This window comes from Mus caroli, chromosome 3, assembly GCF_900094665.2.
Source record: "Mus caroli chromosome 3, CAROLI_EIJ_v1.1, whole genome shotgun sequence".
Lineage (NCBI taxonomy): Eukaryota > Metazoa > Chordata > Mammalia > Rodentia > Muridae > Mus > Mus caroli.
This window is the reverse complement of record NC_034572.1, coordinates 90240137-90262772: the sequence shown is the minus strand read 5'-3', so window position 1 is coordinate 90262772 and position 22636 is coordinate 90240137. Positions and strand designations below refer to the sequence as shown.

General features: G+C 46.9%; 2 protein-coding genes across 6 annotated transcripts in view; both read right to left on the bottom strand.

Annotated features, from left to right (window-relative positions):
• Nucleotides 1–419: 419 nt before the first annotated feature.
• Nucleotides 420–10466, bottom strand: Mtmr11 (myotubularin related protein 11). Its single transcript, XM_021157532.1, has 17 exons — nt 10178–10466; nt 9692–9782; nt 9193–9314; nt 8863–8923; nt 8580–8722; nt 8058–8136; nt 7815–7950; nt 7510–7597; nt 7298–7386; nt 7088–7212; nt 4509–4575; nt 4244–4314; nt 3624–3790; nt 3105–3278; nt 2339–2521; nt 1680–1973; nt 420–1028 (listed from the first exon to the last, which is right to left on the bottom strand). The coding sequence occupies exons 1-17, from the start codon at nt 10241–10243 to the stop codon at nt 873–875; spliced, it is 2112 nt and encodes a 703-aa protein (XP_021013191.1). The 5' UTR covers nt 10244–10466; the 3' UTR covers nt 420–872.
• Nucleotides 10467–12821: 2355 nt separating this feature from the next.
• The window catches only part of Otud7b (OTU deubiquitinase 7B), a 56756-nt gene continuing 46941 nt past the window's right edge, over nt 12822–22636 (bottom strand). For all 5 annotated transcript variants that reach the window (XM_029475043.1, XM_021158377.2, XM_029475045.1 and 2 more), the window contains 6 exons: nt 21699–21811; nt 21203–21330; nt 20626–20775; nt 20042–20156; nt 19143–19227; nt 12822–17685 (listed from right to left, as the gene is read on the bottom strand). In XM_029475043.1, the coding sequence (XP_029330903.1) occupies nt 16477–17685; nt 19143–19227; nt 20042–20156; nt 20626–20775; nt 21203–21330; nt 21699–21811 (1800 nt within the window). In that variant the 3' untranslated portion in view covers nt 12822–16476. The remainder of the gene's footprint in view (nt 17686–19142; nt 19228–20041; nt 20157–20625; nt 20776–21202; nt 21331–21698; nt 21812–22636) is intronic.

The following is a 22636-nucleotide window of genomic DNA, read 5'->3' as shown; positions in this document are numbered from 1 at the left end:
TGAGCCTGAGGTATTTTGTTTTCCCCTAAGTGTCAAATCTCCGCTTATCTTGGGAAATCTGGGACACGAAACCGGGTTGGGTCGCGGGCTGGTATCGAAGCTTTAAGGAGCAGACATGGATCTCTTGAGTTAAAGGCTAGCCAGGTCTACAGAACGAGTTCCAGGACAGCCATGGCCACACAGAAAACCTGTCTCAAAAAACAGAGTTCCAGCTGGCCTAATAGACACGTAGAGACCATGTCTCACAAAAGGTGTGCGGACCCCTTCCCCCATATTTTATCTGAATTTCTGCCAGGCCACGCCTGACTTGGATCCTTTATTTCCTTACAATAATATGGGTGTTTTACTCAGTTCACACCCTCCCCCACCCCCACGGCTTTGCTGAGATCTTCATTCAACACAAGAAAATACCGGCAGTGTGTAGAAATACTGTGCTTTAATGAACTCCTTAAATAGAAACGCTGCTATGAAAATATACAGTGGGAGGAGACGGTTTCTCCCTTATTCACCTCGTTCCCACAGAAGACTAAGAAAAGATTTCAAAGTAGTGTAGAGAGGTTGTGAATGAGGCCTCTAGGACATCATTGTTGGGACTGATGAAAAGGACCTCTCGAGTCACAGTTTTGACGGCCATCCAAAAGGGAAAGAATTGCCTGGGAAAGGGGGCAGTCACATTCTGAACTGGTCTTGTTTCTTAGTTTTCAAATCACAAGAAATGAAAAGAGCCCCAGAAATCAAACAAATCGGGAGACCTTTAGGTTGGTAGCACCACCATCTGCTACAGAAACGGGCCTTCTGAGCTCTGCAGACTGGAATGCCAAGGTCAGACAGGAAGATGAGCAGAAACCCCTGCCCTGCCTCTCAGAACGACGCTAACAGTTTCCGCGGAGCTGAGAGAGGATGGTATTTGGATCTCTTTTCTTGCTGTGGTCCTCAGGAGATATTCTTGGTGTCCATTTTCTTAATAGTTCCTGAAGGCTCTCGAGCTCATGCTGAAGGCCAGAGACTGTGAGAGCCGAGGAGCCCATCTGGGGAGAGGCAAAGAACGACACAAAGGCACAAAGGAGGATCGGTACAGGGCTCGCTTCCTGGTTCCTTTTTTTTTTTTTTTTCTTTTCTGTTTTTTTGTTTTGTTTTTCCAATTGGGTTTCTCTGTGTAGCCCTGTATGTTCTGGAACTAGCTCTGTAGACCAGGCTGGTCTCAAACTCAGAGATCCACTTGCCTCTGCCTCCTGAGATCTAGGATTAAAAGGTATGTGCCACAACTACCCAGCTATTTTTCTACTAAGATCCTTGGTACTTCTAGAGTCTTAAATGATCTTTCCCTTTCTATTTATTTATTATGTAAGCACACTGTAGCTGTTTTCAGACACTCCAGAAGAGGGCATCAGATTTTTTGTTATGGATGGTTGCGAGCCACCATGTGGTTGCTGGGATTTGAACTCAGGACCTTTGGAAGAGCAGTCGGCGCTCTTAGCTGCTGAGCTATCTTTCCAGCCCCCATCTTTCCCTTTCTAACAGTGCTCTAGATTCTACATGCTCCAAGCCACAGGCAGTTTTCCCACCATCTCCTATCCCAAGTGGACCCCGTTTGAAAAATGCAATGCTACTCCCCAGTTGCTCCAGCCCTTTGCCTTTCCAGTTCATTCTCCCCCATCCAGTCTGTCTTCCCTTCTCACCTGGACCTCAGGCCTGCCCCTCAGGTAACAGCGTTTCCAGAACCTGATCTGTGGTCCCAGATATCCAGGCAGCAGTAGCCCAGGAGGTAAAGGGCAAGCTCCCCAATGTGAGGGGAGCCCCCATTCCTGGTCAGCTAGGCTTTCGGAGGATCTGGCAGGTCGAGGGAGCCAATGAGAAGAGACTGCCAGCAAGGAGGAGCTGTCTTGCCACGGACAGAGCTGATTCAGGGGGGTCAGGGCCCCTCTAGAGAACAGCCACATAGAACTAGGGGGTCCAGGAACCATGAGGCTTTGCTAAAAGAGAAGTAGTCAACAGACAACTGAGAAGTGGGAAGGGATACCTAGCTGCCCCTGACTCATTGTTCCAGTGACAAACTGCGGCCCCCTCCCTCTGACCTCCCTTCTCCTCAGCAGACTTTAGGGTTTTGGGCTTACTAGGTTGATTTTAGAGAAACGTATAATATATGGACATGAACCAAAATGAACACCAAAAGAACATTCTCTGCTATTCTAGAACATCTGTCTTGCTGAAGGCTGGCTGCAAGTGACAGCTATAAAAGATAGCGGTATCTTTCTCTGAGGGACTCGGATATCCTGTCATTCTCATCTAGTAGTGGGAACCCGAGAGACTCAAGGGAGTTGAAGTGTAGGTATCTTACCTGCTGTCTAGGGAACCTGCTGTCTGGGCAACGCTCCGGATCGTAGCCAGGATTAAGGAACTGTGATATCTGTTCCTTGCTGTAGCGTAAATCCCAGTCCCAGACAGACAGATGTAAATTAGCAGAGCTTCCAGCTAGGGGCTGGGAGTACTCAGGGGTGTAAACTTGTGTATAGGAGTTGAACTAAATAGAGGAAACAAAGAAACGGGTGATGGGTGCTTTGAGCTCAGGATTGGTTTTGTGGATAAAAGCCCTTGCCATTCAGACTGAGGACCTGAGTTTGATTTCCTGGAACCTACACAAAGCCAGACACATAGCTCAGGGTCTGCCATTTCAGTGCTACTACAGGATGCTGGGGGCAAGTGACAGAAGAATCCCTAGAAGCTCCTGGTCCCGCTAGCCTGGAGTAAGCAGCAGACAAGCAACAGGGACTCTGTCTCAGTAGGTGGAAGGTGAGTACTGATGCCTGAGGTTGACCTCTGACCTCCACAGGACTATGACATGCACACGGTCACACACATAAATGTGCACAAACTCAAAATTTTTAAACAAGGATGGTTAAACCAGTTTGTGTCCCTGTCCCACACCTGGAACAAATTATAAACCTTACCTCCTATTTCTGGCATCACATACAAAACAAAAATCTGATCCTAAGAGTGAGCACCCACCCCCCAACCCCTTCCCCAAACCTCAAGCTTCCTAAACCAAAACCAAGTTCCAAAGTTTGAAATGCTCAACAGGAAAAAATTAAAAAGAGGTCACTGACCTGTCCACTCTTCTTCCCGCGCTCCCAGGGAGTGTTTCTCAGAAAGGTGAGGGTGTCTGGAACCCTGATACTATCATGAAGAGCAAGAAGAAAAAACTCAGAGAATTCAAATTCCGCTGGAAACTGCTGGAGGAGCTGCCAGGTACAGTCGAGGAAGAGAGGAAACACCGGGGCCTGAGAAGAGAAAACAGTCGCATGGGGGCATCTGCAAGCATGGGGGCATCTGCAAGCATGGGGGCATCTGCAAGCATGGGGGCATCTGCAAGCATGGGGGTGTCTGCAAGCACCTGACAAAGGGGAGAACAAGAGCCCAGAACAGGACACCAAGGAGGTCAGGGATTAAAACAGGCAGTGAGAGTAGAGTAGGGGTTCAAAGCTGACTCTCCTGAGTGTCCACTCAGCCCAGCAACCCATTCAGACTGGGTTCGTGTCTAGTGGGCTAGGCCTTATCATTTTCTCACCCTCTTCCCTTTAGTAATGTTAACCCACTCCAGACAGAAAAACCTAAGGTGTCCTCACCTCCTCACTGGCTCCAGTTTCCCCAAGCCTGGTCAGGAAGGGGTGTCCAGCTGCCACCCACTCTCGCTGCACTAGTGACTGGAAACCAAACAATGTCCGGGCTTCCGGAGCCAAAAGCAGCTGGACGAGTGAGGAGAGGAGGCCATTGAAATCACGATCCCCAAGCTCTGGATGACAAAGAAACAAAGAAGGGGGTCCAAGAAACTAGGGCAGGAGGGAATGAGAAGAGGAAACACGGGGAAAGGGGGAGGGGCACATAAAAGAAAGTGGGGAAAGGCAGGAGTGAGAGGGCACAGAAAAGTGATGAGAAAACACAAATGAGTCAACTTCTAGAAACAGTCATTGTCAGAGAAAGCAGAGCCACACTTCCCAACCAGTGTTCCCAGTGCCCTTCTCACCCTGCCCCTTCCCCATCCACTGAGGAAGGAACAAGAAGGACTAAAACCAGCTTGGAACTAGGGACAGCTGTCACAGTAGGGGACTGAGTAGCTCTGAAGGATGAATTGGCACTCACAGGAAGATGCTAGTACTAAAGGGGCACAAGGAAGCTCCCTTCCACACCATCCAATCACAGGAAGGACAGAGGTAAGGAATGGAAGGAGCTGGCTCAAGGAACTCACCTTGGAGCACTACAGAACGGACCTGAGATGTCACTAATACTGAGATGTCGCTGGCCTTTCGAAGACAAGACCTGGAAGGGCGTGTGATGAAGAAGGAAGTAATGTATTGGAAGAGAAGCAGATTCCCAAATGCCTGCTCCTCCTCCTGAACAACAGTAACAGTCTTGGGAAACAGGTGGATTGATGGAAGGCCATTGGAAAGCCTAAGTCAAGAGAAGGTTGGAGAAGTAGGAATTATTAACAATGATTAGAAGGCTAGGCATACCTGACATAGTCTAACCACCGTGTTCCTTCCAAGGCTGAGAGCCATTTATCTTCAGCTACAGATGAGTCTAGCACAGAGGGAACAAGAAAGACAAGGAGATCAGAACCCAGGGTCCAGGTCTGTACCCAGATGTGTAGTGACAATTTTGGAATTTTGGTTCCTTTAAAAACAAATATAAAGCTGTCTTTTCATTTTAATCCCAGGTGTGGGGTGGGGGCTGCTGCAGATTGTCCACAGCAGCTGAATATGATTTGTCTCCTGCTCTAGCAGAGGCATAGTTTTGCCAGCTGCAGATAGTTTCTGCGATTGTGTGACATTTGATATTCTGGGGACTTTTCAGAGGGTATATAAATGCTAGAGCCCCTAGAGGTTGGTCTTTCAGGGAGGTTGGTTGAAGTTTGTTAGTAGTTGTGCTCAAAGAAAAAATAAAAGGAAAGAAATTAGATTTGGGGATCTCTCTCTCTCTCTCTCTCTCTCTCTCTCTCTCTCTCTCTCTCTCCTTTATTCTTTCTTTCCTATCTAATGATAGGGGCTGAAACTGGAGGTGGCAGAGGATAAAGGGTGGGAAAAAGACTAATCCACAAAGTAGCAAAGACCAGCTATACAGATGGGATAAGAAGTCTGGTTAATTCTTAGAATTGGGAACAAAACACTCATGGAAGGAGTTACAGAGACAAAGTTTGGAGCTGAGATGAAAGGATGGACCATCTAGAGACTGCCATAACCGGGGATCCATCCCATAATCAGCCTCCAAACGCTGACACCATTGCATACACTAGCAAGATTTTGCTGAAAGGACCCTGATATAGCTGTCTCTTGTGAGACTGTGCCGGGGCCTAGCAAACACAGAAGTGGATGCTCACAGTCAGCTATTGGATGGATCACAGGGCCCCCAATGGAGGAGCTAGAGAAAGTACCCAAGGAGCTAAAGGGATCCGCAACCCTATAGGCGGAACAACAATATGAACTACCCAGTACCCCGGAGCTCTTGACTCTAGCTGCATATGTATCAAAAGATGGCTTAGTCAGCCATCATTGGAAAGAGAGGCCCATTGGTCTTGCAAACTTTATATGCCTCAGTATAGGGGAACACCAGGGCCAAGAAGTGGGAGTGGGTGGGTAGAGGAGTGGGGTGGGAGGGTATGGGGGACTTTTGGGATAGCACTGGAAATGTAAATGAAGAAAATACCTAATAAAAAATTAAAAAAATAAAAAAGTCTGGTTAAGATGTGTGTGATGCGTGCCTTTAATCTCAGCACTCAGAGGCAGAGGAAGACATACCTTTGAATTCGAGAACAGCCTGGTCTATATAGTAAGTTCCAGGACAACCAGACCTATACAGTAAGACTCTGTCTCAAAAAACAAAACGAAAAAACAAACAAACAAAAAAAAACCAGAGCTGGGCAGTGGTGGTATATACCTTTAATCCCAGCATGTGGGAGGCTAAGGCAGGAAGATCCCTGAATTCAAAGCCATCCTGGTCTACAGAGTGAGTACTAGGAACAGTCAAAGCTGCACAGAGAAACCCTGGCTCACAAAACAAAAACAGAATAAAATAAAATGGTTTGGTAGTGGGGGCTGAGGAGATGGCCTGGTGATTAAGACTGCACATTGCTCTTCCAGATGAGCTCTTTGTTTCTCAGAACCCTGACAGTGTATCACAGCTACCTGTAACTCCAGCTCCCAGGCTCAGGCAATCCAACACCATTAGCCTTCACAGGCGCCCCCAAATACATGGCACATACACACACACATACACATGATTAAATATAAAATAAATTATAAAATATATGGTGCACTCAAGAGGCAGAAGCAGGTGAATCTCTGAGTTTGAGGCTAGCCTGGTCTACATAGTGAGTTCCATGACAGCCAGGGCTACAAAGAGAAACCCCATTTTGAAAAAAATAAATAAAATAAATAAAAAAACAATTTACAAACAAAAACCCATCCTACTTAATTAAAAAAAAAGTATAGTAACAGTTTCCTAAGACTGGGTATGAATTATGAATGAAGGCCTTAGATTTGATCCTGCACATTTTAAAAAGGCTTTTATGGGTATACAATATTATAAATAAAATTCATTGTACACTTAAGATGGGTAAAGTGAATTTCATAAAACTTTTTATTTTCATTTTTTGTTTTGAGATAGGGTCTTGTGTATATAGCCCAGGCTGGCCCTTAACTCATAGCAATCCTCTTGATTTTACTACCCAAATGCTCTGACTACAGGTATGTGCCACCATACCCATATTCAGCCAATAAAGTTTTATTTTTAATGTTAGGGATCCGGGTGTGGTAGTGCATGCCTTTAATCCCAGATGGGAGGGAGGCAGGTAGATCTGAGAATTTGAGGTCAGCCTGATAACACAGTGAGCTCCAGGTCACTACACAGAGAGACATAGAGACTATTTCAAAATAAATTAAAAACAAAAAAAAAACATTTGTGGGAAAACAGGTTATTGGTAAGTCTGTAGGCAATGAAGATGGGATAGAAAAATGAAAGATCAGTGGGCTAAAGGATCTATAATATGTAAAATAGTAAACCAGGTTAGGGTTGAGGGTTCAAAGGTTATTCTCACCTGGCAGGCAAAGGGCCCTCAGTTTCAAGTGGGCAAGTTGGACATCGGCAAGACTAGGCATCTCATCCATGGTGTCTACCAAGACAACATCAGAATGCCCAGCCTGTAGCATCGACTCCACTGCTCTGGAGGGGAGAAAGGAAGTTGGGAATGAAGGAAAGGGGTCTTCTCGGAATACCTAGCCCTTGGGTCTCATCAAGACCCCCTCACCTGATATCTTCTTTGTTAGGGTCACTTGCTATATAGAAGCCTCCACATCGAAGAAGGTCACTGCCTCCCGGGTGGTGCCAGGACAGGCGCTTCAGATGAGCGAGAAGAAGGTCATTGTGAAGGAACTACATTTAAGCTACCTTTGCCCCCACGATGACCTCACAGCAAGCCCTTCCATCCCTTGTCCCCTGACCCTCTAGTTTCAGACTGACCGGTCCACGGCCCTGATGGAAATGTGCAAATGCTCTTCTGACTTCACTGTCCAGAATTCGATTAGGGACCCAGAAGTAACCTGAAAGACTGCAAAATGAAGAGTGAAGTCACAGCCTTTCAGTGACCTGTGCTAAGAAAGCAGTTCTAACAAGGACGTTACTTTGGAAAGACCATTCCAAGAGATCTCGGGTTTTGAAACCAGCGGTGTCAGAGTCTGGAGTTTATGGGAAGAACTGGCTTGGAGGATCAAGGACCTCTGGGAAGATTGGGAGAGCTGCAGGAGAAGGGCAGATTGAGCCATCACCTGGTAGCTACATCGAACCTCTCATTGACCGTGCTAACCCTCCAGCCTCTGGCCCCTTGCTTCTTGCACTCTGTTTCCCAGTCTTCTAAAGTCTCCAAGAGAGGAATGGGTGGCTTTCTAGAGCCAGAAACCTTGCCTGGAAAAAGAGTGAGAAACAGAGTAAGAAGAAATATTCTTGTCTAACTAGCCCCTTCCATTTCAGACTTGCTTCCCATTTCCTTGACCTAAAGCATCGTCGCTTACCAACTTTGCTCAAGGTTATTCCTCTATACTGCTGGACTTGACTGCTCTGAGCTCTGGCTTGAATGATGGCCATGGTTACCTGGGGAGGAGAGCATATCCTATCCTTTAGCCTCAGACTGAAGATGTAAAAAGGTTGAATAGAGCACGTGTTTCTCTACTTACTGCCTTTACCACCAATATTGAAGAGCAGCTAAAACGGATGCTAGAGAAGGGGAACTCCACAAGTGGTAGGTGCTGTGGCCAGAGGAACAAATCTAAAACCACAGACTCATAGAATATTAAGTTGGGAATTAATTAGGACTATTATCCAACTCTCCCCATTTTGCAGAGGTAAAAACCCATAGTTAACTGCTGCTCAGAACTGACAGAGCCAGACTATAGAGTTCAGGCTGCTCCCCCTCATGAGACTGTCACTCTTCTCCTTAAGTGGAGTGGCATGAGAAATGGTGAGAGACCCTGGCGCATGGAGGGTGCCCTGAGGTTTCTAGGTGAGAAGGGTTTTTCTAGGTAAAGGGTTCTTACCTGGAAGGCCTGAGGTGCCAGCCCTCCAGCCTCAAAACCAACTCGAAGCAGCCGGAAGTCCCGGCCATGAAGCAGAAGCTCTTCCGGAATGAACTTAAGCTGAGACCCAGGACGGAGAAGCTGCACTCTTGACAAGCCGCTCACTGAAGTCGAGAGTTAGCGTAGAGTGACCATGGGATCTCTCTGGGAGCATTTCCTCCACTCCACCCTGCCCCAGCCCTCAGTCTTCTGAGAACAGAAGGTAAGGACTCAAATGCCCCGTTTACCAAACCCTCAAACTTACCAGCCTCTAATCGCCCAATGTTGATCAGGGCAAAATCATGTTCACTACTCAGAGGAGTATCCTAAAGGAAGCACAAGACTGATGCTACAGATATGACAGCCATCCCTGTCTTGCCTTGCTGCCTCTGCCCCTCCCCCGTAGAAGGCAGCTTCCATAGAAATAATTCTACCATTTACTGATACATTCACAAGAAAAACAGAGCATTGCTATGTAGCCTAGGTTAGCCTGGAACTCTCTCATGGTCTTCCATCTCAACGCCCCACCCCCCACCCCCAACTGCTGGGACACCGCACCCAGCTTCCGTCTTTTCTATTACACTAACCACCTCACCTGATTTCGCTGCCATCCACAAGGCTGGAAGGTTACCCTAAAGTTAGTGCAGATCAGAGTTCCAGGCAGGTCTAGTCCTGGCCCTTTCCTTCGTCCTGGTGCCCATGCTAGGATATGCTCCCCTAAAAGGGAGAAAGAGAAGCAAAGGTCTAACTATCCCCAATGCTGCCCCACACTTCTATGTGGCTACTTGTCTATCCTTAGAATGTAAAATTGAAGTAAAAGAATAGACTTTTTTTTTTTTTTAACCTCTAAAACCCTGCGTAGAACGTGGCACATATACACTCACTGGTCTTTGGATAGTTAATAAGAAAAGTGGTAGCCGGGGTGAGAAAGCAGAATGAACAATGTCCAGGCCTTCCACTAGCTCTGAGGAAGGAGGCAGGAGAATGAGTCTCAGAAACACTTTGAGGAAAGGAATAGGGAGTATCTTTGGTGAAAACAAAAAAGGATGGGGTAGGAAGACTTTTAAAGGAATCTAGAGAGGTCATTTTATTACCTGGGAGACAACCAGAGGCCAGGCAGCTGCCAAGCTGATGACTGCTGGGCTCCGGCATCCTGCTCCCTGGGTTAGACTTCGGTCCAGAGAGCTGAGCAGGGGAGAGAGTTAATCTGGGACACCCTAAACTTAGAATCTGGGATTTCTCCAGTAGCTGCCTTTGGAGACCCGCATTGAGTTCATTTGTTCGGGTTCTTCCCCCCCACACACACACACACACTTCGCCCCCCCCCCCTCCTCTGCTCTGCTCTGCTCTCCTCTCCTCTCAGGGAAATTGAGATCACTGACTGCGGCTGGCAGACAAGACAAGGAGGGGCTGGTTAATGGATAATGAGACAACTCGAGACTGAAAAAGGCAGACGGAGCTCCATGACAGTTGATAAAACAGATACACCCTCCTCCTCTGGATCCTTTCCTTCCCGCTTAATTTCCATAGCATCCCATTCACGCTCTCTTGTTAGGTACCCTCCCATTCCTTCTCCTTACCCCCATCTCTGGGTCCTCCTTCTGGGGGACAATGTTGAAACTCTGGCCCCGGCCCCCCCACCACATTTCCCTGGCTCCATCCGGGAGTAGAGCAGCTAAGGGTGGGAGTCCTCAAAGATGCTTGCTCTCTTTGGGGAGAGGCTAAATCCTAGAGGTGGGGAGAAAGAGGCTGGGGAGGACGCGGCGGTAGCGGCATTTCGGATACCAGGAGCACAGTTCCGGGGGTCTTATTTGAAAGGTGTGTCCTGCCCAGACAGGGGAGGCTCTTTGGAAACTTCGGTGACTCTAAGAGAACAGGCAAGATGCCCAGCCCCTTAAAGGAGAATACGCACTTTTTTTTTTTTTTGAAAGTAGAAAGGAAATGGAGGACCTTAAGAAAGATGGGAGGAATGGGGGAACTGGGGGATACCCAGGTTCCCTTAACCCACATTTTAGTCTCTTTCTGTTCGTGAATATTAGTGGGTGTGACGAGCTAGCTCTCTATACTTTTTCAATGAGAGATGAAACACTAGGAAACTCAGTTATTTTGGTTTCGTTTATTCATGGGTTTTGTGATTTTGTTGATTTTCAGCCCCCTCTGACAACCTAACGGGTTGAGAAGGGGACATAAAGGGAACTGAACCTTGTGTCCTTTTCTGGAGAGCGTGACAGGCCCAGGGGCAGAATGGAGTGGATGGAAATTGGTGTGTCTGGGATGCAGACATAGCACAGGTATTTTGGTGTGTAAATCTCGGCAGTGGGGCGGGAGCTAGAAAACCCAGAAAAAGATCGTGGTATATCTAAACCAGCCTTTGCGACCGGCGAGCGCACCTCCCCACTCCCGCAGCCACCTATTCCTCTGGAAAGCCCTGCCCCAGGTACATGACTCCGCCCCTCCAACCCAGTCACCAGATCTCCTAATGAATGATTCATGTTCTGGACTTTGAAAGCTAAGGACTGGAAACCTCTTTTCAGCTCCAGGATCACATTTCCCCCTCCTTCCCTGCTGAATTTAAAAAGCAAAGATGGGGCTGTAGGGCGCTGAACAGAGATGCTAGGGAGGGCAGCTTGAGGGCAGCATGTTTCAACACGGAGAAGACAGGAAATGAAATACAAAATAGGTGTTAATGAGCTGCTGTTTTATTGTTTTTGCGTCTGTACAGAGGCAGCAATCCTTAGGTGGGGGCCCTGACATTCAACACTCCCTTCCCCACAGCACACATCCTTCCAGCCTCAGCTTCCAAAGTTCTCTTTGTTGGCTGCAACTGTGGAAATAGTGAACTAGCATGAGCAGAGACTGGAACAAACAGGTATGTACTTGCTAGTGAGCCGGTCTAGACGCCTGATTGTAGAAGTCCTAAAGACTGCTGACCACCACCACCCCACCACACACCTCAGTGTCTTCTGGAATAAAGTATGTAGTAAGGAACAGCTTAGGAACAGCTGTGCCAAAACCCCATGACCTACTTTTCTTCTCCCCACCACTTTCCTTCGAAAAGCCTCATTCTCTTCTTTAATATCTTGAGGTATGGGAACAGCAGAATATAGAGGGAATGGTCATCACCTAACCAGAAGCACAAAGGGGTTGCAGTTGAGCATTAGGTTAACAGGAAGACTCTCACCACCTGCAGCACAAATGCAGACAGATGTCTACTGGATGGACTGGATGGAAAGGGGATAGAGAGGCAAGGAGCTGTGTCAGATTTTTCCATTTTCAGACCCCCGCTCTGGTTATAGGTTTGTGCCAGGAGCAAGGGCTGCTGGGAGGAGTAGCTGGAGGAGGAAGGTGGAGCTGAGTGACTCACAGGATGAATCATAGATCCAGTTATAAACACAGAAAGAGGCCAAGGTCCTTCCCACCCCACTGTTTAGACAGCTTCTATCACTTCCTCTACCCCCAACTCACACAGCCAAGGGAAGGAGGGGGCACAGGAATTGTACATGGAAGCATGCTAGTATTTTGCTAAACAGCTTAAGCATAGGAGGCAATACACAATAACTTGTGACAGGGTATCCACAAGATATTCAGACACGAGTGCCTGTATGACTCATTGAGCCTGCAGTCCACAGAGATTGAGGGAAAGAAGAAAATATTAGCAATCCAGGGTATGTATGTTTCCAGAGCAGATAATGGCTTCTAATTCTGTCCTCTTGCCTATGGCTATGTGGCTGGGTACTGGCTCTTTGAAAAAGAGGACACAGTCCAGTCAGAGGTGTCTGAGTAACTCCTAGACAATCATTACCCAAATATTCCTTTATTGAAAGAAAAATAAAGTACCTGGAACCTTGGACATGGGAGTGAAAGGAAGAACAGCAAGAGCAAGATCTCAGAGAACGGGCTCTGTTCTCGGCTCAGGATCACCTCCCAAGTGTACAATATAAAGCCATGGTCATTTCTGCTTTACTAGTCTATGGACTTTGGAAAGCTATGGAGAGGGAAGGTACTTCTATTTTAAGGCACAGCATGGAGCTTAACACCATCCCTCACTCTTAGAAATTGCATCTTAAAAACTAAATAAAAAGATATAATTTATATAATTTACAAAATGCAGTATGAGGAAACCCTTTTTCATTTTTTTTTTTTTTTTGGTTTTTTGAGACAGGGTTTCTCTGTGTAGCCCTGGCTGTCCTGGAACTCACTCTGAGACCAGGCTGGCCTCAAACTCAGAAATCCGCTTGCCAAGTGCTGGGATTAAAGGTGTGCGCCACCACTGCTCGGCTTCAATTCTCAGTTAAGCCAGCGTGAGTTAAAGGGTTTGGAGGTGAGTCCTCTGGTGTACTTGCTTTAAGTTGGGGATGGTACAGAGGATGCAGGGCGGAGAGAGTGTAATCTTGTCAAGTGGAAAGGAGGGAAATAAGAACCCTGAAGATCTCTCTCCGTTAAAACTTTAGTAGGACCCCAGATGCCCTGGATTATAGAGTAATTGCACTTAATGTAAGCCTGAGAGATGAGGACTTACCTCGTCTAGGACCCCCACCCCCATCACACACAGGACCCTTGTAAATAAGGAAGGTTTACTCACGTGGATGCTCCCCACACAACCCTCCCTTCTCCCCACCACAGTATCTACATGGGCTTGCTTATTCTGAACAAGTCCATCTTTGTTTTGTTTCCCAGACATTTCTTAACTCCACCCCTACTCAAGCCCTCCTCCACCCTAAAAAACACAGAATAAAAATCTCACCAGCCCTCATTAAAAAATAAATAAATGTTGTCTCAGAGTCCCTCATCTTTAAAATTGATGCCTCAATGGTCACCCTCCGTATTAAAACTAATTTAACAAAAAGTTAAAAGACCCAATACCCATTTCCCACATGACCTTAGACCTCTCTTCCCTCTCCCTGGAACTTTTTTATTTTCTCTTCAGAAAGGCAAGCAGAACTAAGATTGGGTACTATATAAATAAAAACAACATGATACAAGTTTTCTGATTCTCTTCATTTGTCCTCAGTTTTTAAAAACAGGAGTGTTAAATACAATCTAATAACAGATCAAGTCCAAACACAGCAGCCCAAAGGAAATGGAATTCCCGGGTTTGATTCTACAGGAAAACCCCTGCTTGGCTGTTTGCATTCCCACCCAGGCAGGTAGGCATCCTAAGTATGTTGTGGGAGAAGGATGACAGAAGTGCACACAGGGTGACTGCAACCAGCAGTGCACACAGGGTGACTGCAGTCAGGAAGAGGGGCTCACGGTGAAGGTTTCACCTGCATTATTCAAGCTTCAGAAACTGGGACAAGTCTAAGGTGATGCTAGCAAGGCACGAGGCATTCACCCACCACTCACTGGGAGACAACTGAAGGAGTGCTTAAAACTCACCAATCAAGATAAATACTATCTTGATGCAGTATTTAAAGAAAATAAAAATTTAAAAATGTAAAAACATCTTTATGAGCATATCACAATTTAAGTAGACAGGATTTGTCCTCATATTTGTTCAATTAAGGGCTCTTACCTCTTTCACCTTAATACCATTCCTGATACATCCTAAGATTTTGATGTTTTGTTCAATCTGGGTTTTTAATGCTTATATACTGAAATTTAAAAAAATGTCTGGTATGATGTGATCCCAGAACTTGGCAAATTTGAAGCAAGATCATATACATTTAAGGCCAGCCTGGGCTACAGGATAGGATCCTATCTAAAAACAAAACAAAAATAACCCTCAATTTCCTAGTAGATCTTTAAATTATGCACCTGCCAGAAATGCTTATCTCATACTAGGTTTCAGCCAGTAGAAAGCTGGGTGTGGTGGTTCATGCCTAGATATCAGCACTCAGAAGACTGAGGCAGGAGGGTTGCTATGAGTTGGAGGCTAACCTGGGTTATATAGCAAGTACCAGACTGGCTAGCCAGGGCTACATAGCAAAGATACAAACAAAAAATAGTCAAAAAATGATGATGGGAAATTATTAAATCAACAGATTGGAAGACTTGGAAGTGAGTGACTTTCAAACTTTCTGAGGGGATGGGGGACAACTTCTTAAACTTAATAATTCCATAAAGAAGTCTTGACTAGCATTGTTACCAAAGAGAGCTGTGTGATCATTTTTCTGACTAGGCAGAGGAAACATGCATTGGAGTCCCAACTCACACACGCACAAACATGCACATCTAGCTATTTGTGACTTAAATCAAATTTGGGGATTACATTCCATTAGTGGGTGAGGACATACCTCAGCAGAGAAATTAGAGCCTAGAAACAGCCCCGGGTAACACTCTGGACATGTGCAGTGCACTCATAGCCTTCTTCATTCGCATCCACAAGTGTATATACAATTGCATAGATGATTTTTCCCCAGGAAAAAAAATAAGGAGAAAGGACAATTGGCGTGGGATAGTCTTGGGGTTTAAAGCTCTTAGAAACAGCTCTGGTCAGAGCATAAGCTGTCCAGACTTGTGCTTTGTGCAAATTGCAAGGGAGCTCTCACCACTGGGTCCAGCCCTACCCCTCTGGAGACCAGGGCTGGCTCAGGAAAAGGGAGATACCCAAAGGCAGGTCAGATCACTGGGACCGTGTGGCCCACGGCACTGCTCACTAAAATAGAGTTCTCTAGCTACCTTTCAAAGTGGCCCCTAGCCCCCATCCCATGCTTCAACACCAGCCCTAATATCAAAAATAATTTTTCTTACAAAGTATTTTTTATTATTTTAATAAACTAACCACAGATTAAGGTCAGCTATGGCTTAACAAAAGAAGCCAGGATGTTAAGTTCATTCCCCAGAAGTGACAGGAAGGAGAAAAAAACCTCTTAGCTAGGGGCGGAGTCAGTAACTTTTAAATGCTCTTTGTCAGGGTCGTGTCTTTCTTTAAAAAATTAGTAAAATAGGTTGCTTTCTACAGAAACACAGCAGCAGAGGATAGTGCTCTATAGAGGTTTTTGGTATTGTTTCAAACAGTCTAGCCAAACATCTGGGCTCCTCCACCCCTTCTCAGGTGCACTCAAACCCACATGTAGTTATTGCTAAGTAGTTAAAAAATAGATCACTCTGCACCCGTTCACCTGAAGAAACCCCATATACAAGGTCGCTTCTTACCACTCTTCTCTTTCCCAAAGGGAACTTGCTTTTAAAATAAAAAAATATTTTAAAAAAAATCACATCTTAACTTAGCTGAGCTCAATCCTTAAAAAGGATGAGGAAAAGGTGGGGCAGCAGGCAGTCTCCCCTAAAACTAGAATGATGACAGATGAGTCTCTAGAAGAACATAAACTTTCTAGGAAAGAACGCCCTTCAAGCTCCTCTTTCCATTTCCATTCACTGGGATGTAAACTACCCTTTGTGTGTAACCAGGCCAAGCACATACATTACTGCCTTGATCCTTCAGGAAGAATTTATCCAACCCTAATATCTACCTAATTCAAACCAAAATCAAATTTGTTCGGTATCTCAGATTCACTCAATACTCCCAACTACACCACCATGTGCTTTTTTTCTAAAGTCAATGAACTTTGGTCTATTTTTTCCTTAACTGACTGAGAACTTTCTTTCCAGGTTCCTCCCAGAAGGTGTCCACCCACCTCCCACCCACACACACCTAGTATTTCCCTACTTTCCCTTGGGCCCTGGGATTGGGACAGAAGAGGTTATGAGCTTCCCCCTTCTGCCTTGAAGTCTCAAGTCAACTGTGTGTGCAGGAGCAGTACTGCCCTGGGGTAGTGCTAGCTAGCCCTGCCCTGCTCCCACCAGCCTGCCAGCACTCCAGCCCCCACACACCTCTCTGCACTTGCCCCATCAACACAGGGGCTGGGTCCTGATGAGCCAGAGTTGAGCTTAACTTTCTTTGTTTAGCCCCTGTCCCCACTAAGGTTCCAGCCACTCAGAACCTGTGTGCCAGCAGTTCCCCACCAGGTTCCCGCTCCCGCTCCCTCCGCCTCAGTTCTTCCCTGTAACAGCAAGAGCACAAGTTGTTTGTCTCAGGGTGTCCATAGAAGCTGCAGTTCGGTTGTTTGCATTTGGTCTGGGTTGGGGGAAGTCCCCGGGGAGCTCCAGCCCATCCATCTGGCTCTGGGGGCTCTCTGTAGCCATTGCTATAGGAATCAGCCACACGGAACTGGGGTGGTAACAAGGCACCCCTGTGAACTCCATCTTTGCCTGGCTCCAGAGCTGGGATGCTGTCCTGGTGGGGGTATGGTCGCCCAGGAGGATACTGTCTGGGAAAGGTGGCATATGATGGAAGGCCCCCTACACATGGCCCCCCTGCCAACTGCCTCCGGGGTTCCTGGCAGTGGACTCCACCCCCAGAAGGCCGAGGGATAGTAAAGCCCCCAGGGTAAGCCGTAGAGAAGGCCATCGCCTTGGACTCTGCAGGGGAGTCACTGGGTTGGTCCTCCCCACCGTCCGGCTCTGGCTTTTTGGCTGGAGGAGGCCCACTAACTAACCCTCCATTCATGATCTTCCTCTCAACCTCCTTCTGCTTCTGCTCTGCCAGGAATCTCTCCTCAGCATCTGCAAGGTAACGCTGGATCATCTCCTCCTGATACTGGTGCCGGTGGCCCATCTTCAGGGTTCCAACAAAAATGTACTTGCCCTCCCCTTGCATTGCAATCCTCAGAGTGCTCAGGCTTTGCATCACCTCCTGGCTATACTTGCTCCCGCCATTGCCAACAGACTCAGACGGGGGCTTCTCAGACACAGGCCCGTCCCCAGCAGCCTCTTCCTTGCCACCCTTCCAGCTCTTCAATGTGTTGTTCTTCTTCTTCTTTTCTAATGTCTCCGTACCACTGCTTATTCCAGACCCACTCCCCAGCCCTCCAGGCTTGGGGCCCTTGCTATGCATCAGGCCCCCCATGTTCTTCTTAAGCTTGCTGCCCAAGGTTTTGCCAAAGCTGCCCAGTTTGTTAGCCACGGAATCTGCTCTCTTCTTGTCCTTCTCCCGGTCACGCTTTGACTTCTCCTTCCGCCTGCTGCCCTCGTTGCCGAGAGAACTGCTGCCAACCGACTCCTTATCTGACTCCCCAGACTCAGGAGTGGACCTGGGTTCATCTCCAGCTGAGGCTGTGGGGGACTCAGGCTGGGCTAGGGGAGCCTACAAGAGAAGAGCATTGACAGTTACCTCTCTGGGCTGGTGTAGGGAGCTCCCACAGACAGGAACCCTAACTAACAGCTTAAAGAGCTACCTAGAGCCCTGCTATAGGGGTTAGTCCCATAAAAAAGGGTAGTATACTGGCTAGTGTTTTTGTCACCTTGACATAAGTTAGTGTCATCTGGGAAGAAGGCATGCCAGTTGATGAGCTACCTCCATCATAGGACCTTTTCTCGATTAGAGCTTGATGTGGGAGGGTCCAGCCCATTGTGGGTGAGGCTTCTTCTGGGTAGGTAGTCTTGGGTTGTATAAGAACATGGGAGAGCTGGCTAGGAAGCAGCATTCCTTCAGCCTCTGCTTCCGTTTCTGCCTCTGAGTTCCTGCCTTGGCTTCATTAATGATGGAACGTTATCAGAACACGTAACCTTATGAGCCCTTTCCTCTCCAAGTCTCTTCTGCTCATGGTCTTTACCACAGCCATAGGAAGCAAACTAGGACGGTGGTAAATGCAGCATGGACTCACTCCACTGTGGAGTGACTGTCTAGCTGCAGAGAAGGTTACTGACAGGAAGAAGGCCACTCAAGAGGCGCTGCTCCTCTCTGCCTTCAGCCTGTGGTCATGGCTAGGGAAAGATACTTGTCTAACAGCTAACTCTCCGAGCTCCCTCACTGCAGCCCAAGCTCCTTCTGTAGTACAGAGATCCAGATCCAAAAGGAGCCTGAGAGCATCACAGCATCACAGCACAGTGCATGGCCTCTGGCTGAGCAGGGGCCTTTGCCTTTCTTTTTGTCTTTCTATCTGTCTATCTATCTGTCTATCTGTCTATCTGTCTTTCTATCTGTCTGTCTGTCTTTCTCTCTTTCTTTCTTTCTTTCTTTCTTTCTTTCTTTCTTTCTTTCTTTCTTTCTCTTGTCTGTCTGAGGCAGGGTCTCTGTATAATCCAGGTTAGCTTCGAATTCACAATCCCCCTGCCTCAGTTTTACCACCTGTCCTAGTGACAGTGGTAGACAGTCATTCCACAGATGGAGTTCATGCTGCATTTACCACCTGTCCTAGTTTGCTTCCTGCCCAAAATACTGGGAGACTACAGATGTTTGCTACTTTGCCTGGCTGGAAAAATATTTTTTCAGATACCAGAATGTTCTTTATTACAAGTCTGTTTATGTCAAATTCTGTTCAGAATTAAACTCAAGGAACCCTTAACTAGCCACAAGCAGCCAAGCCTGAGCACAGCTTCTATACAACCTATACTCTAGCTTGTGGAGGACCTGATTCCAGTCTCCAGGAGAGCCAAATCATAACAGTCAATAAGTAGCAGAATTTGACTGGAGACGGGTGGGCATAAGGGGCAGTTAGGACGGAAGAGGGCGTGTTAAGCTGCACTAGAGCAGATTCTCTTTGTTCTTCTCATTGCTGACAGTGAGGACACACAGGGGCTCTGGGGGGAAGCAGTGCTCACTTGTGAATCAGAAGACAGTGGGATCCACTTCACATTCATATAGCTATGCAGCAGATGTAACTTCACCTCCAGAGACAGAATTATACTGTGAAAAGGAGGAAAAAAAATTAAACAGCTGTTCCTTCAAAGGCAAATAGTCCTTCAGAAAGGACTCAGCAGTGTCTAGAGACCAGCCATCGGTAGCTGCCATTATTCCTGTTGTGGCATCATTTAGCAAATTCTAACCATCGGGTGAGGATTCTTTTGGTTTTTCTTTTGTTTTAAAGTCAGGGGCTCACTATGTAGTCTGTCATAGCCCTGAACTTGCAATGATTCCCCTGCCTCAACCTCCTGAGTGCTAGGTGAGGTGTGGGCCACCATGCCCAGCTATAAGGACTTTTTTTAAGTACTAGACTCTCTCAGTCAGCTCCCAAAGTTGCAAAGGCCCCAAAAAGGAAGCAATGAGTAGGAGGGCAGGGATAAACACACACACACACACACACACACACACACACACACACACACACACACACACACACACGGAGGCACGCTTTAGTGCTAGGTGAGAGAGTATGTATTTTCCTTGCTATCTAGCTGCCAGAAAGATGAAATTTAAAAGCAGACTATTTTGGTCACTTGTTTAGAAACTCCTCTGACTTTGGCTTAGAATCAAATAGGATTTGGTTGTCTTGCTTTTTTAATCACTATTTTGGGGATTCTGGGATGTAGTAGGCAGGGACACTCGCTCTGCGCTAAGAAAAGAAGACAAAGCAGCTGCAGATGCCAGTGTCCCAACGACCGGCCAGCTTTCCATCTCTCCACCACTGAGCTCAGAAGAGTGTGGGTATGTGGCACTGCATGTGGAGGAGATCTCAGCTACTGTATAGAGAAAGCATATGGAAATGCAAAGCTGGCCTTACCTGGCCAATCGGACATTGTCATTGTCATCTTTGCCCCACTCCCAGCCCTTTCCTGGGTCCACAGCAAAGTGCAGGGGCAGCAGCTTGTGCTCTGAATCTGTGAGTGGGATCACAGCTGGGGAGGGAAACACATGCTGTCAGGAAGTCTCCTGAGATGGGAGAAGGCAGATGCACACACCCCGATGTCACCTATGATTAACTGCAGTCTATCTACCCACAACGCTTAGAAATAAATTACATCAAACACCAATGAGCTACTTCTCTTTACCACCCAGGATACATTTTAGCCTATTAATATCCTGGATTCCCTGCCAGTGAACCACCTTACTCTCCACAGAGATAAGCGCACCCTGTACCTAATACAGACCTTTACACGACAACAGCGGTGACAGAGACACCCTTTTCACCAAAGCACCCCCCTCTTTTTTAAGTTAAAAACTCTTGGTAATGTTGTATAGCTTGGTTAAAAAATAAAAACAAAAACTGGCACCGTCTGGCCTTCCGTTTCCTCAGTCGCTTCCTCTTCCTTAGCTATCATTCCTACTCCTGAATAAAAACCAGCCACAGACAGCTGGGCGAGGCACCTTGTTCCTTGGCACCCTCCTTCTGCTCCATCGACACAAGCGCAGAGAAGTGGGCCTGATCATAGGCGAGCACCAGAGGGGATCGGTGACACTGGCTGGCTGGAACCTCCAATGGCAGATAGATCCCTCCAAATGGGATCGGGGCAAATGCTGTAGGAGACCATGAAGGTTGTTATTACCAACTGAGCCCTGGCTACTTCAGGGTCTACCCTACTTCTCTCTAAAAGACTTATTTTTATTATTTTAAATCATGGGTATTCGTGAGTGTTTGTGTGGGGGTATGTACAAGGGCGTGTGAATGTCAGGTTCCCTGGAGATGGAGTTATAGACAGCTGTGAGCTGCCCAATGTGGGTGCTTGGAACTAAACTTGGGTTCCCTGCAAGAGCAGTGCAAGCTCACTGAGTCACTTCTCCAGCCCTTTACTCCCACTTTTCAGTTGAGCATCCCATCCCAATTAATCCCAAGAGCTTTTGTTTGAATCTCTTGAGAAGTTTTACTGTTTTAATGTATAGCCCCCACCCCAAGCCTCCACACATAGGAAGTTTGAGGGAGAAGGAAGATAAGTAGCCAACTCACCTTCCCCTCCAGAGTCCCTCAGCATGGTGTCTGCCACGACCACTATGGGCCTCTTGAGCACATGAGCAAGGACGAAGACATGGAATTCCTCTAGGCTCTCATATACCGGCTCCTCGGAGCTCTCCACTCTACGGTTGTAGGAAAGAATGGAGGAGACACAGCAGAAGGGAGAAGGAAGAAACAAAACGAGTCCTGAGACCAGTTCCAAAGTGAAGGAAAAGAATGCCCCACCCTGGTTTTCTAACCCCAAAGCTTCCACAACAGATCACTCTGTGCTACATAGTTGGTGCTACTTCCATTTTACTAGTAGGGGAACCCAAGAAAAAGGTAGGGGGCCAAAATGGTTTTGTAGATCTGTAAGGGGCTGGTGATGTGGGTAAAGGTACTTGCCACCACTCCAAAGGACCTAAGCTCAATCTCTGGGATTCATACAGTAGACAGAAGGAAAGAAATGACTCCTTGGATGATCCCTGCTCCCTCACCGAGACACACTTACCCACCACCACTGGCTCCGTTGGAACCCAGATGCATTCTGGGTTCACTTGAAGCAAGTTTGATCAATTCATTCCATTCCTTCTGCCACTCATCTTCTGTATACACCAGCCCTGACTGTAAAGAGACCATGCAGTAATGAAGGCACGGGTAAGAAGAAGAGGCTTGGCTCTAAAAGGCAATACCTATCCAAACCCTCCTAGTGTTACAGCCGTTCTCTATTCTCTTAGCACTTGCTTTACACTTGTACTAAACCAAAATTTTTCTCCTTTTCAGAGTCAAGAAAATAGGTTGGCTGGTTAGTTGATTGGTTGTGAGACAGGGTTTCACTGTGTAGCCCTGCTGTCCTGGAACAACCTAGGTAGACCAGGCTGGCTTAGAACTCTTAAGAGACTGGCCTGCCTCTGCCTCTGGAGTGCTGGGATTAAAGGCATATAACACAATGCCCCATTTTGTTTCCTTTTGAGATAGAATCTTATGTATTGTAGACTGATACTGAATTAGCTATGTATGAAAGTTGACCTTGGAATTCTGAGCCTCCTGAATCTATCTCCCAAATGCTGGGATTATAGGCACATGCCACCATGTTTGGCAATCTCCCACTTCCTAGTCTTCTGTTCCTTTTCACTCATTGCAATCTGATCCTATTCTGCTCTTTATGCCACTGCCCCATCCACACACTTCACCTGACTAAGATCCAATAGACTCTGGCTCTCATCTTTCACAGCCTTTGTGTATCTCTTTTCCTCTTTAAACATTCTAATTTACCTTCCACACCACTGCTTTCACTTATTCTCTGAACTCCCCTCCCCACAAAACTGGAGTTTCGGCAACAATTTGAGTCTTGCTTTCATCAGGGTGATATCTTTACAGGCTACAATCATATCTACTATATCTATGTGTGCGGGACTCTAGGATTGACCCTCCGAGACCCAAAACTCC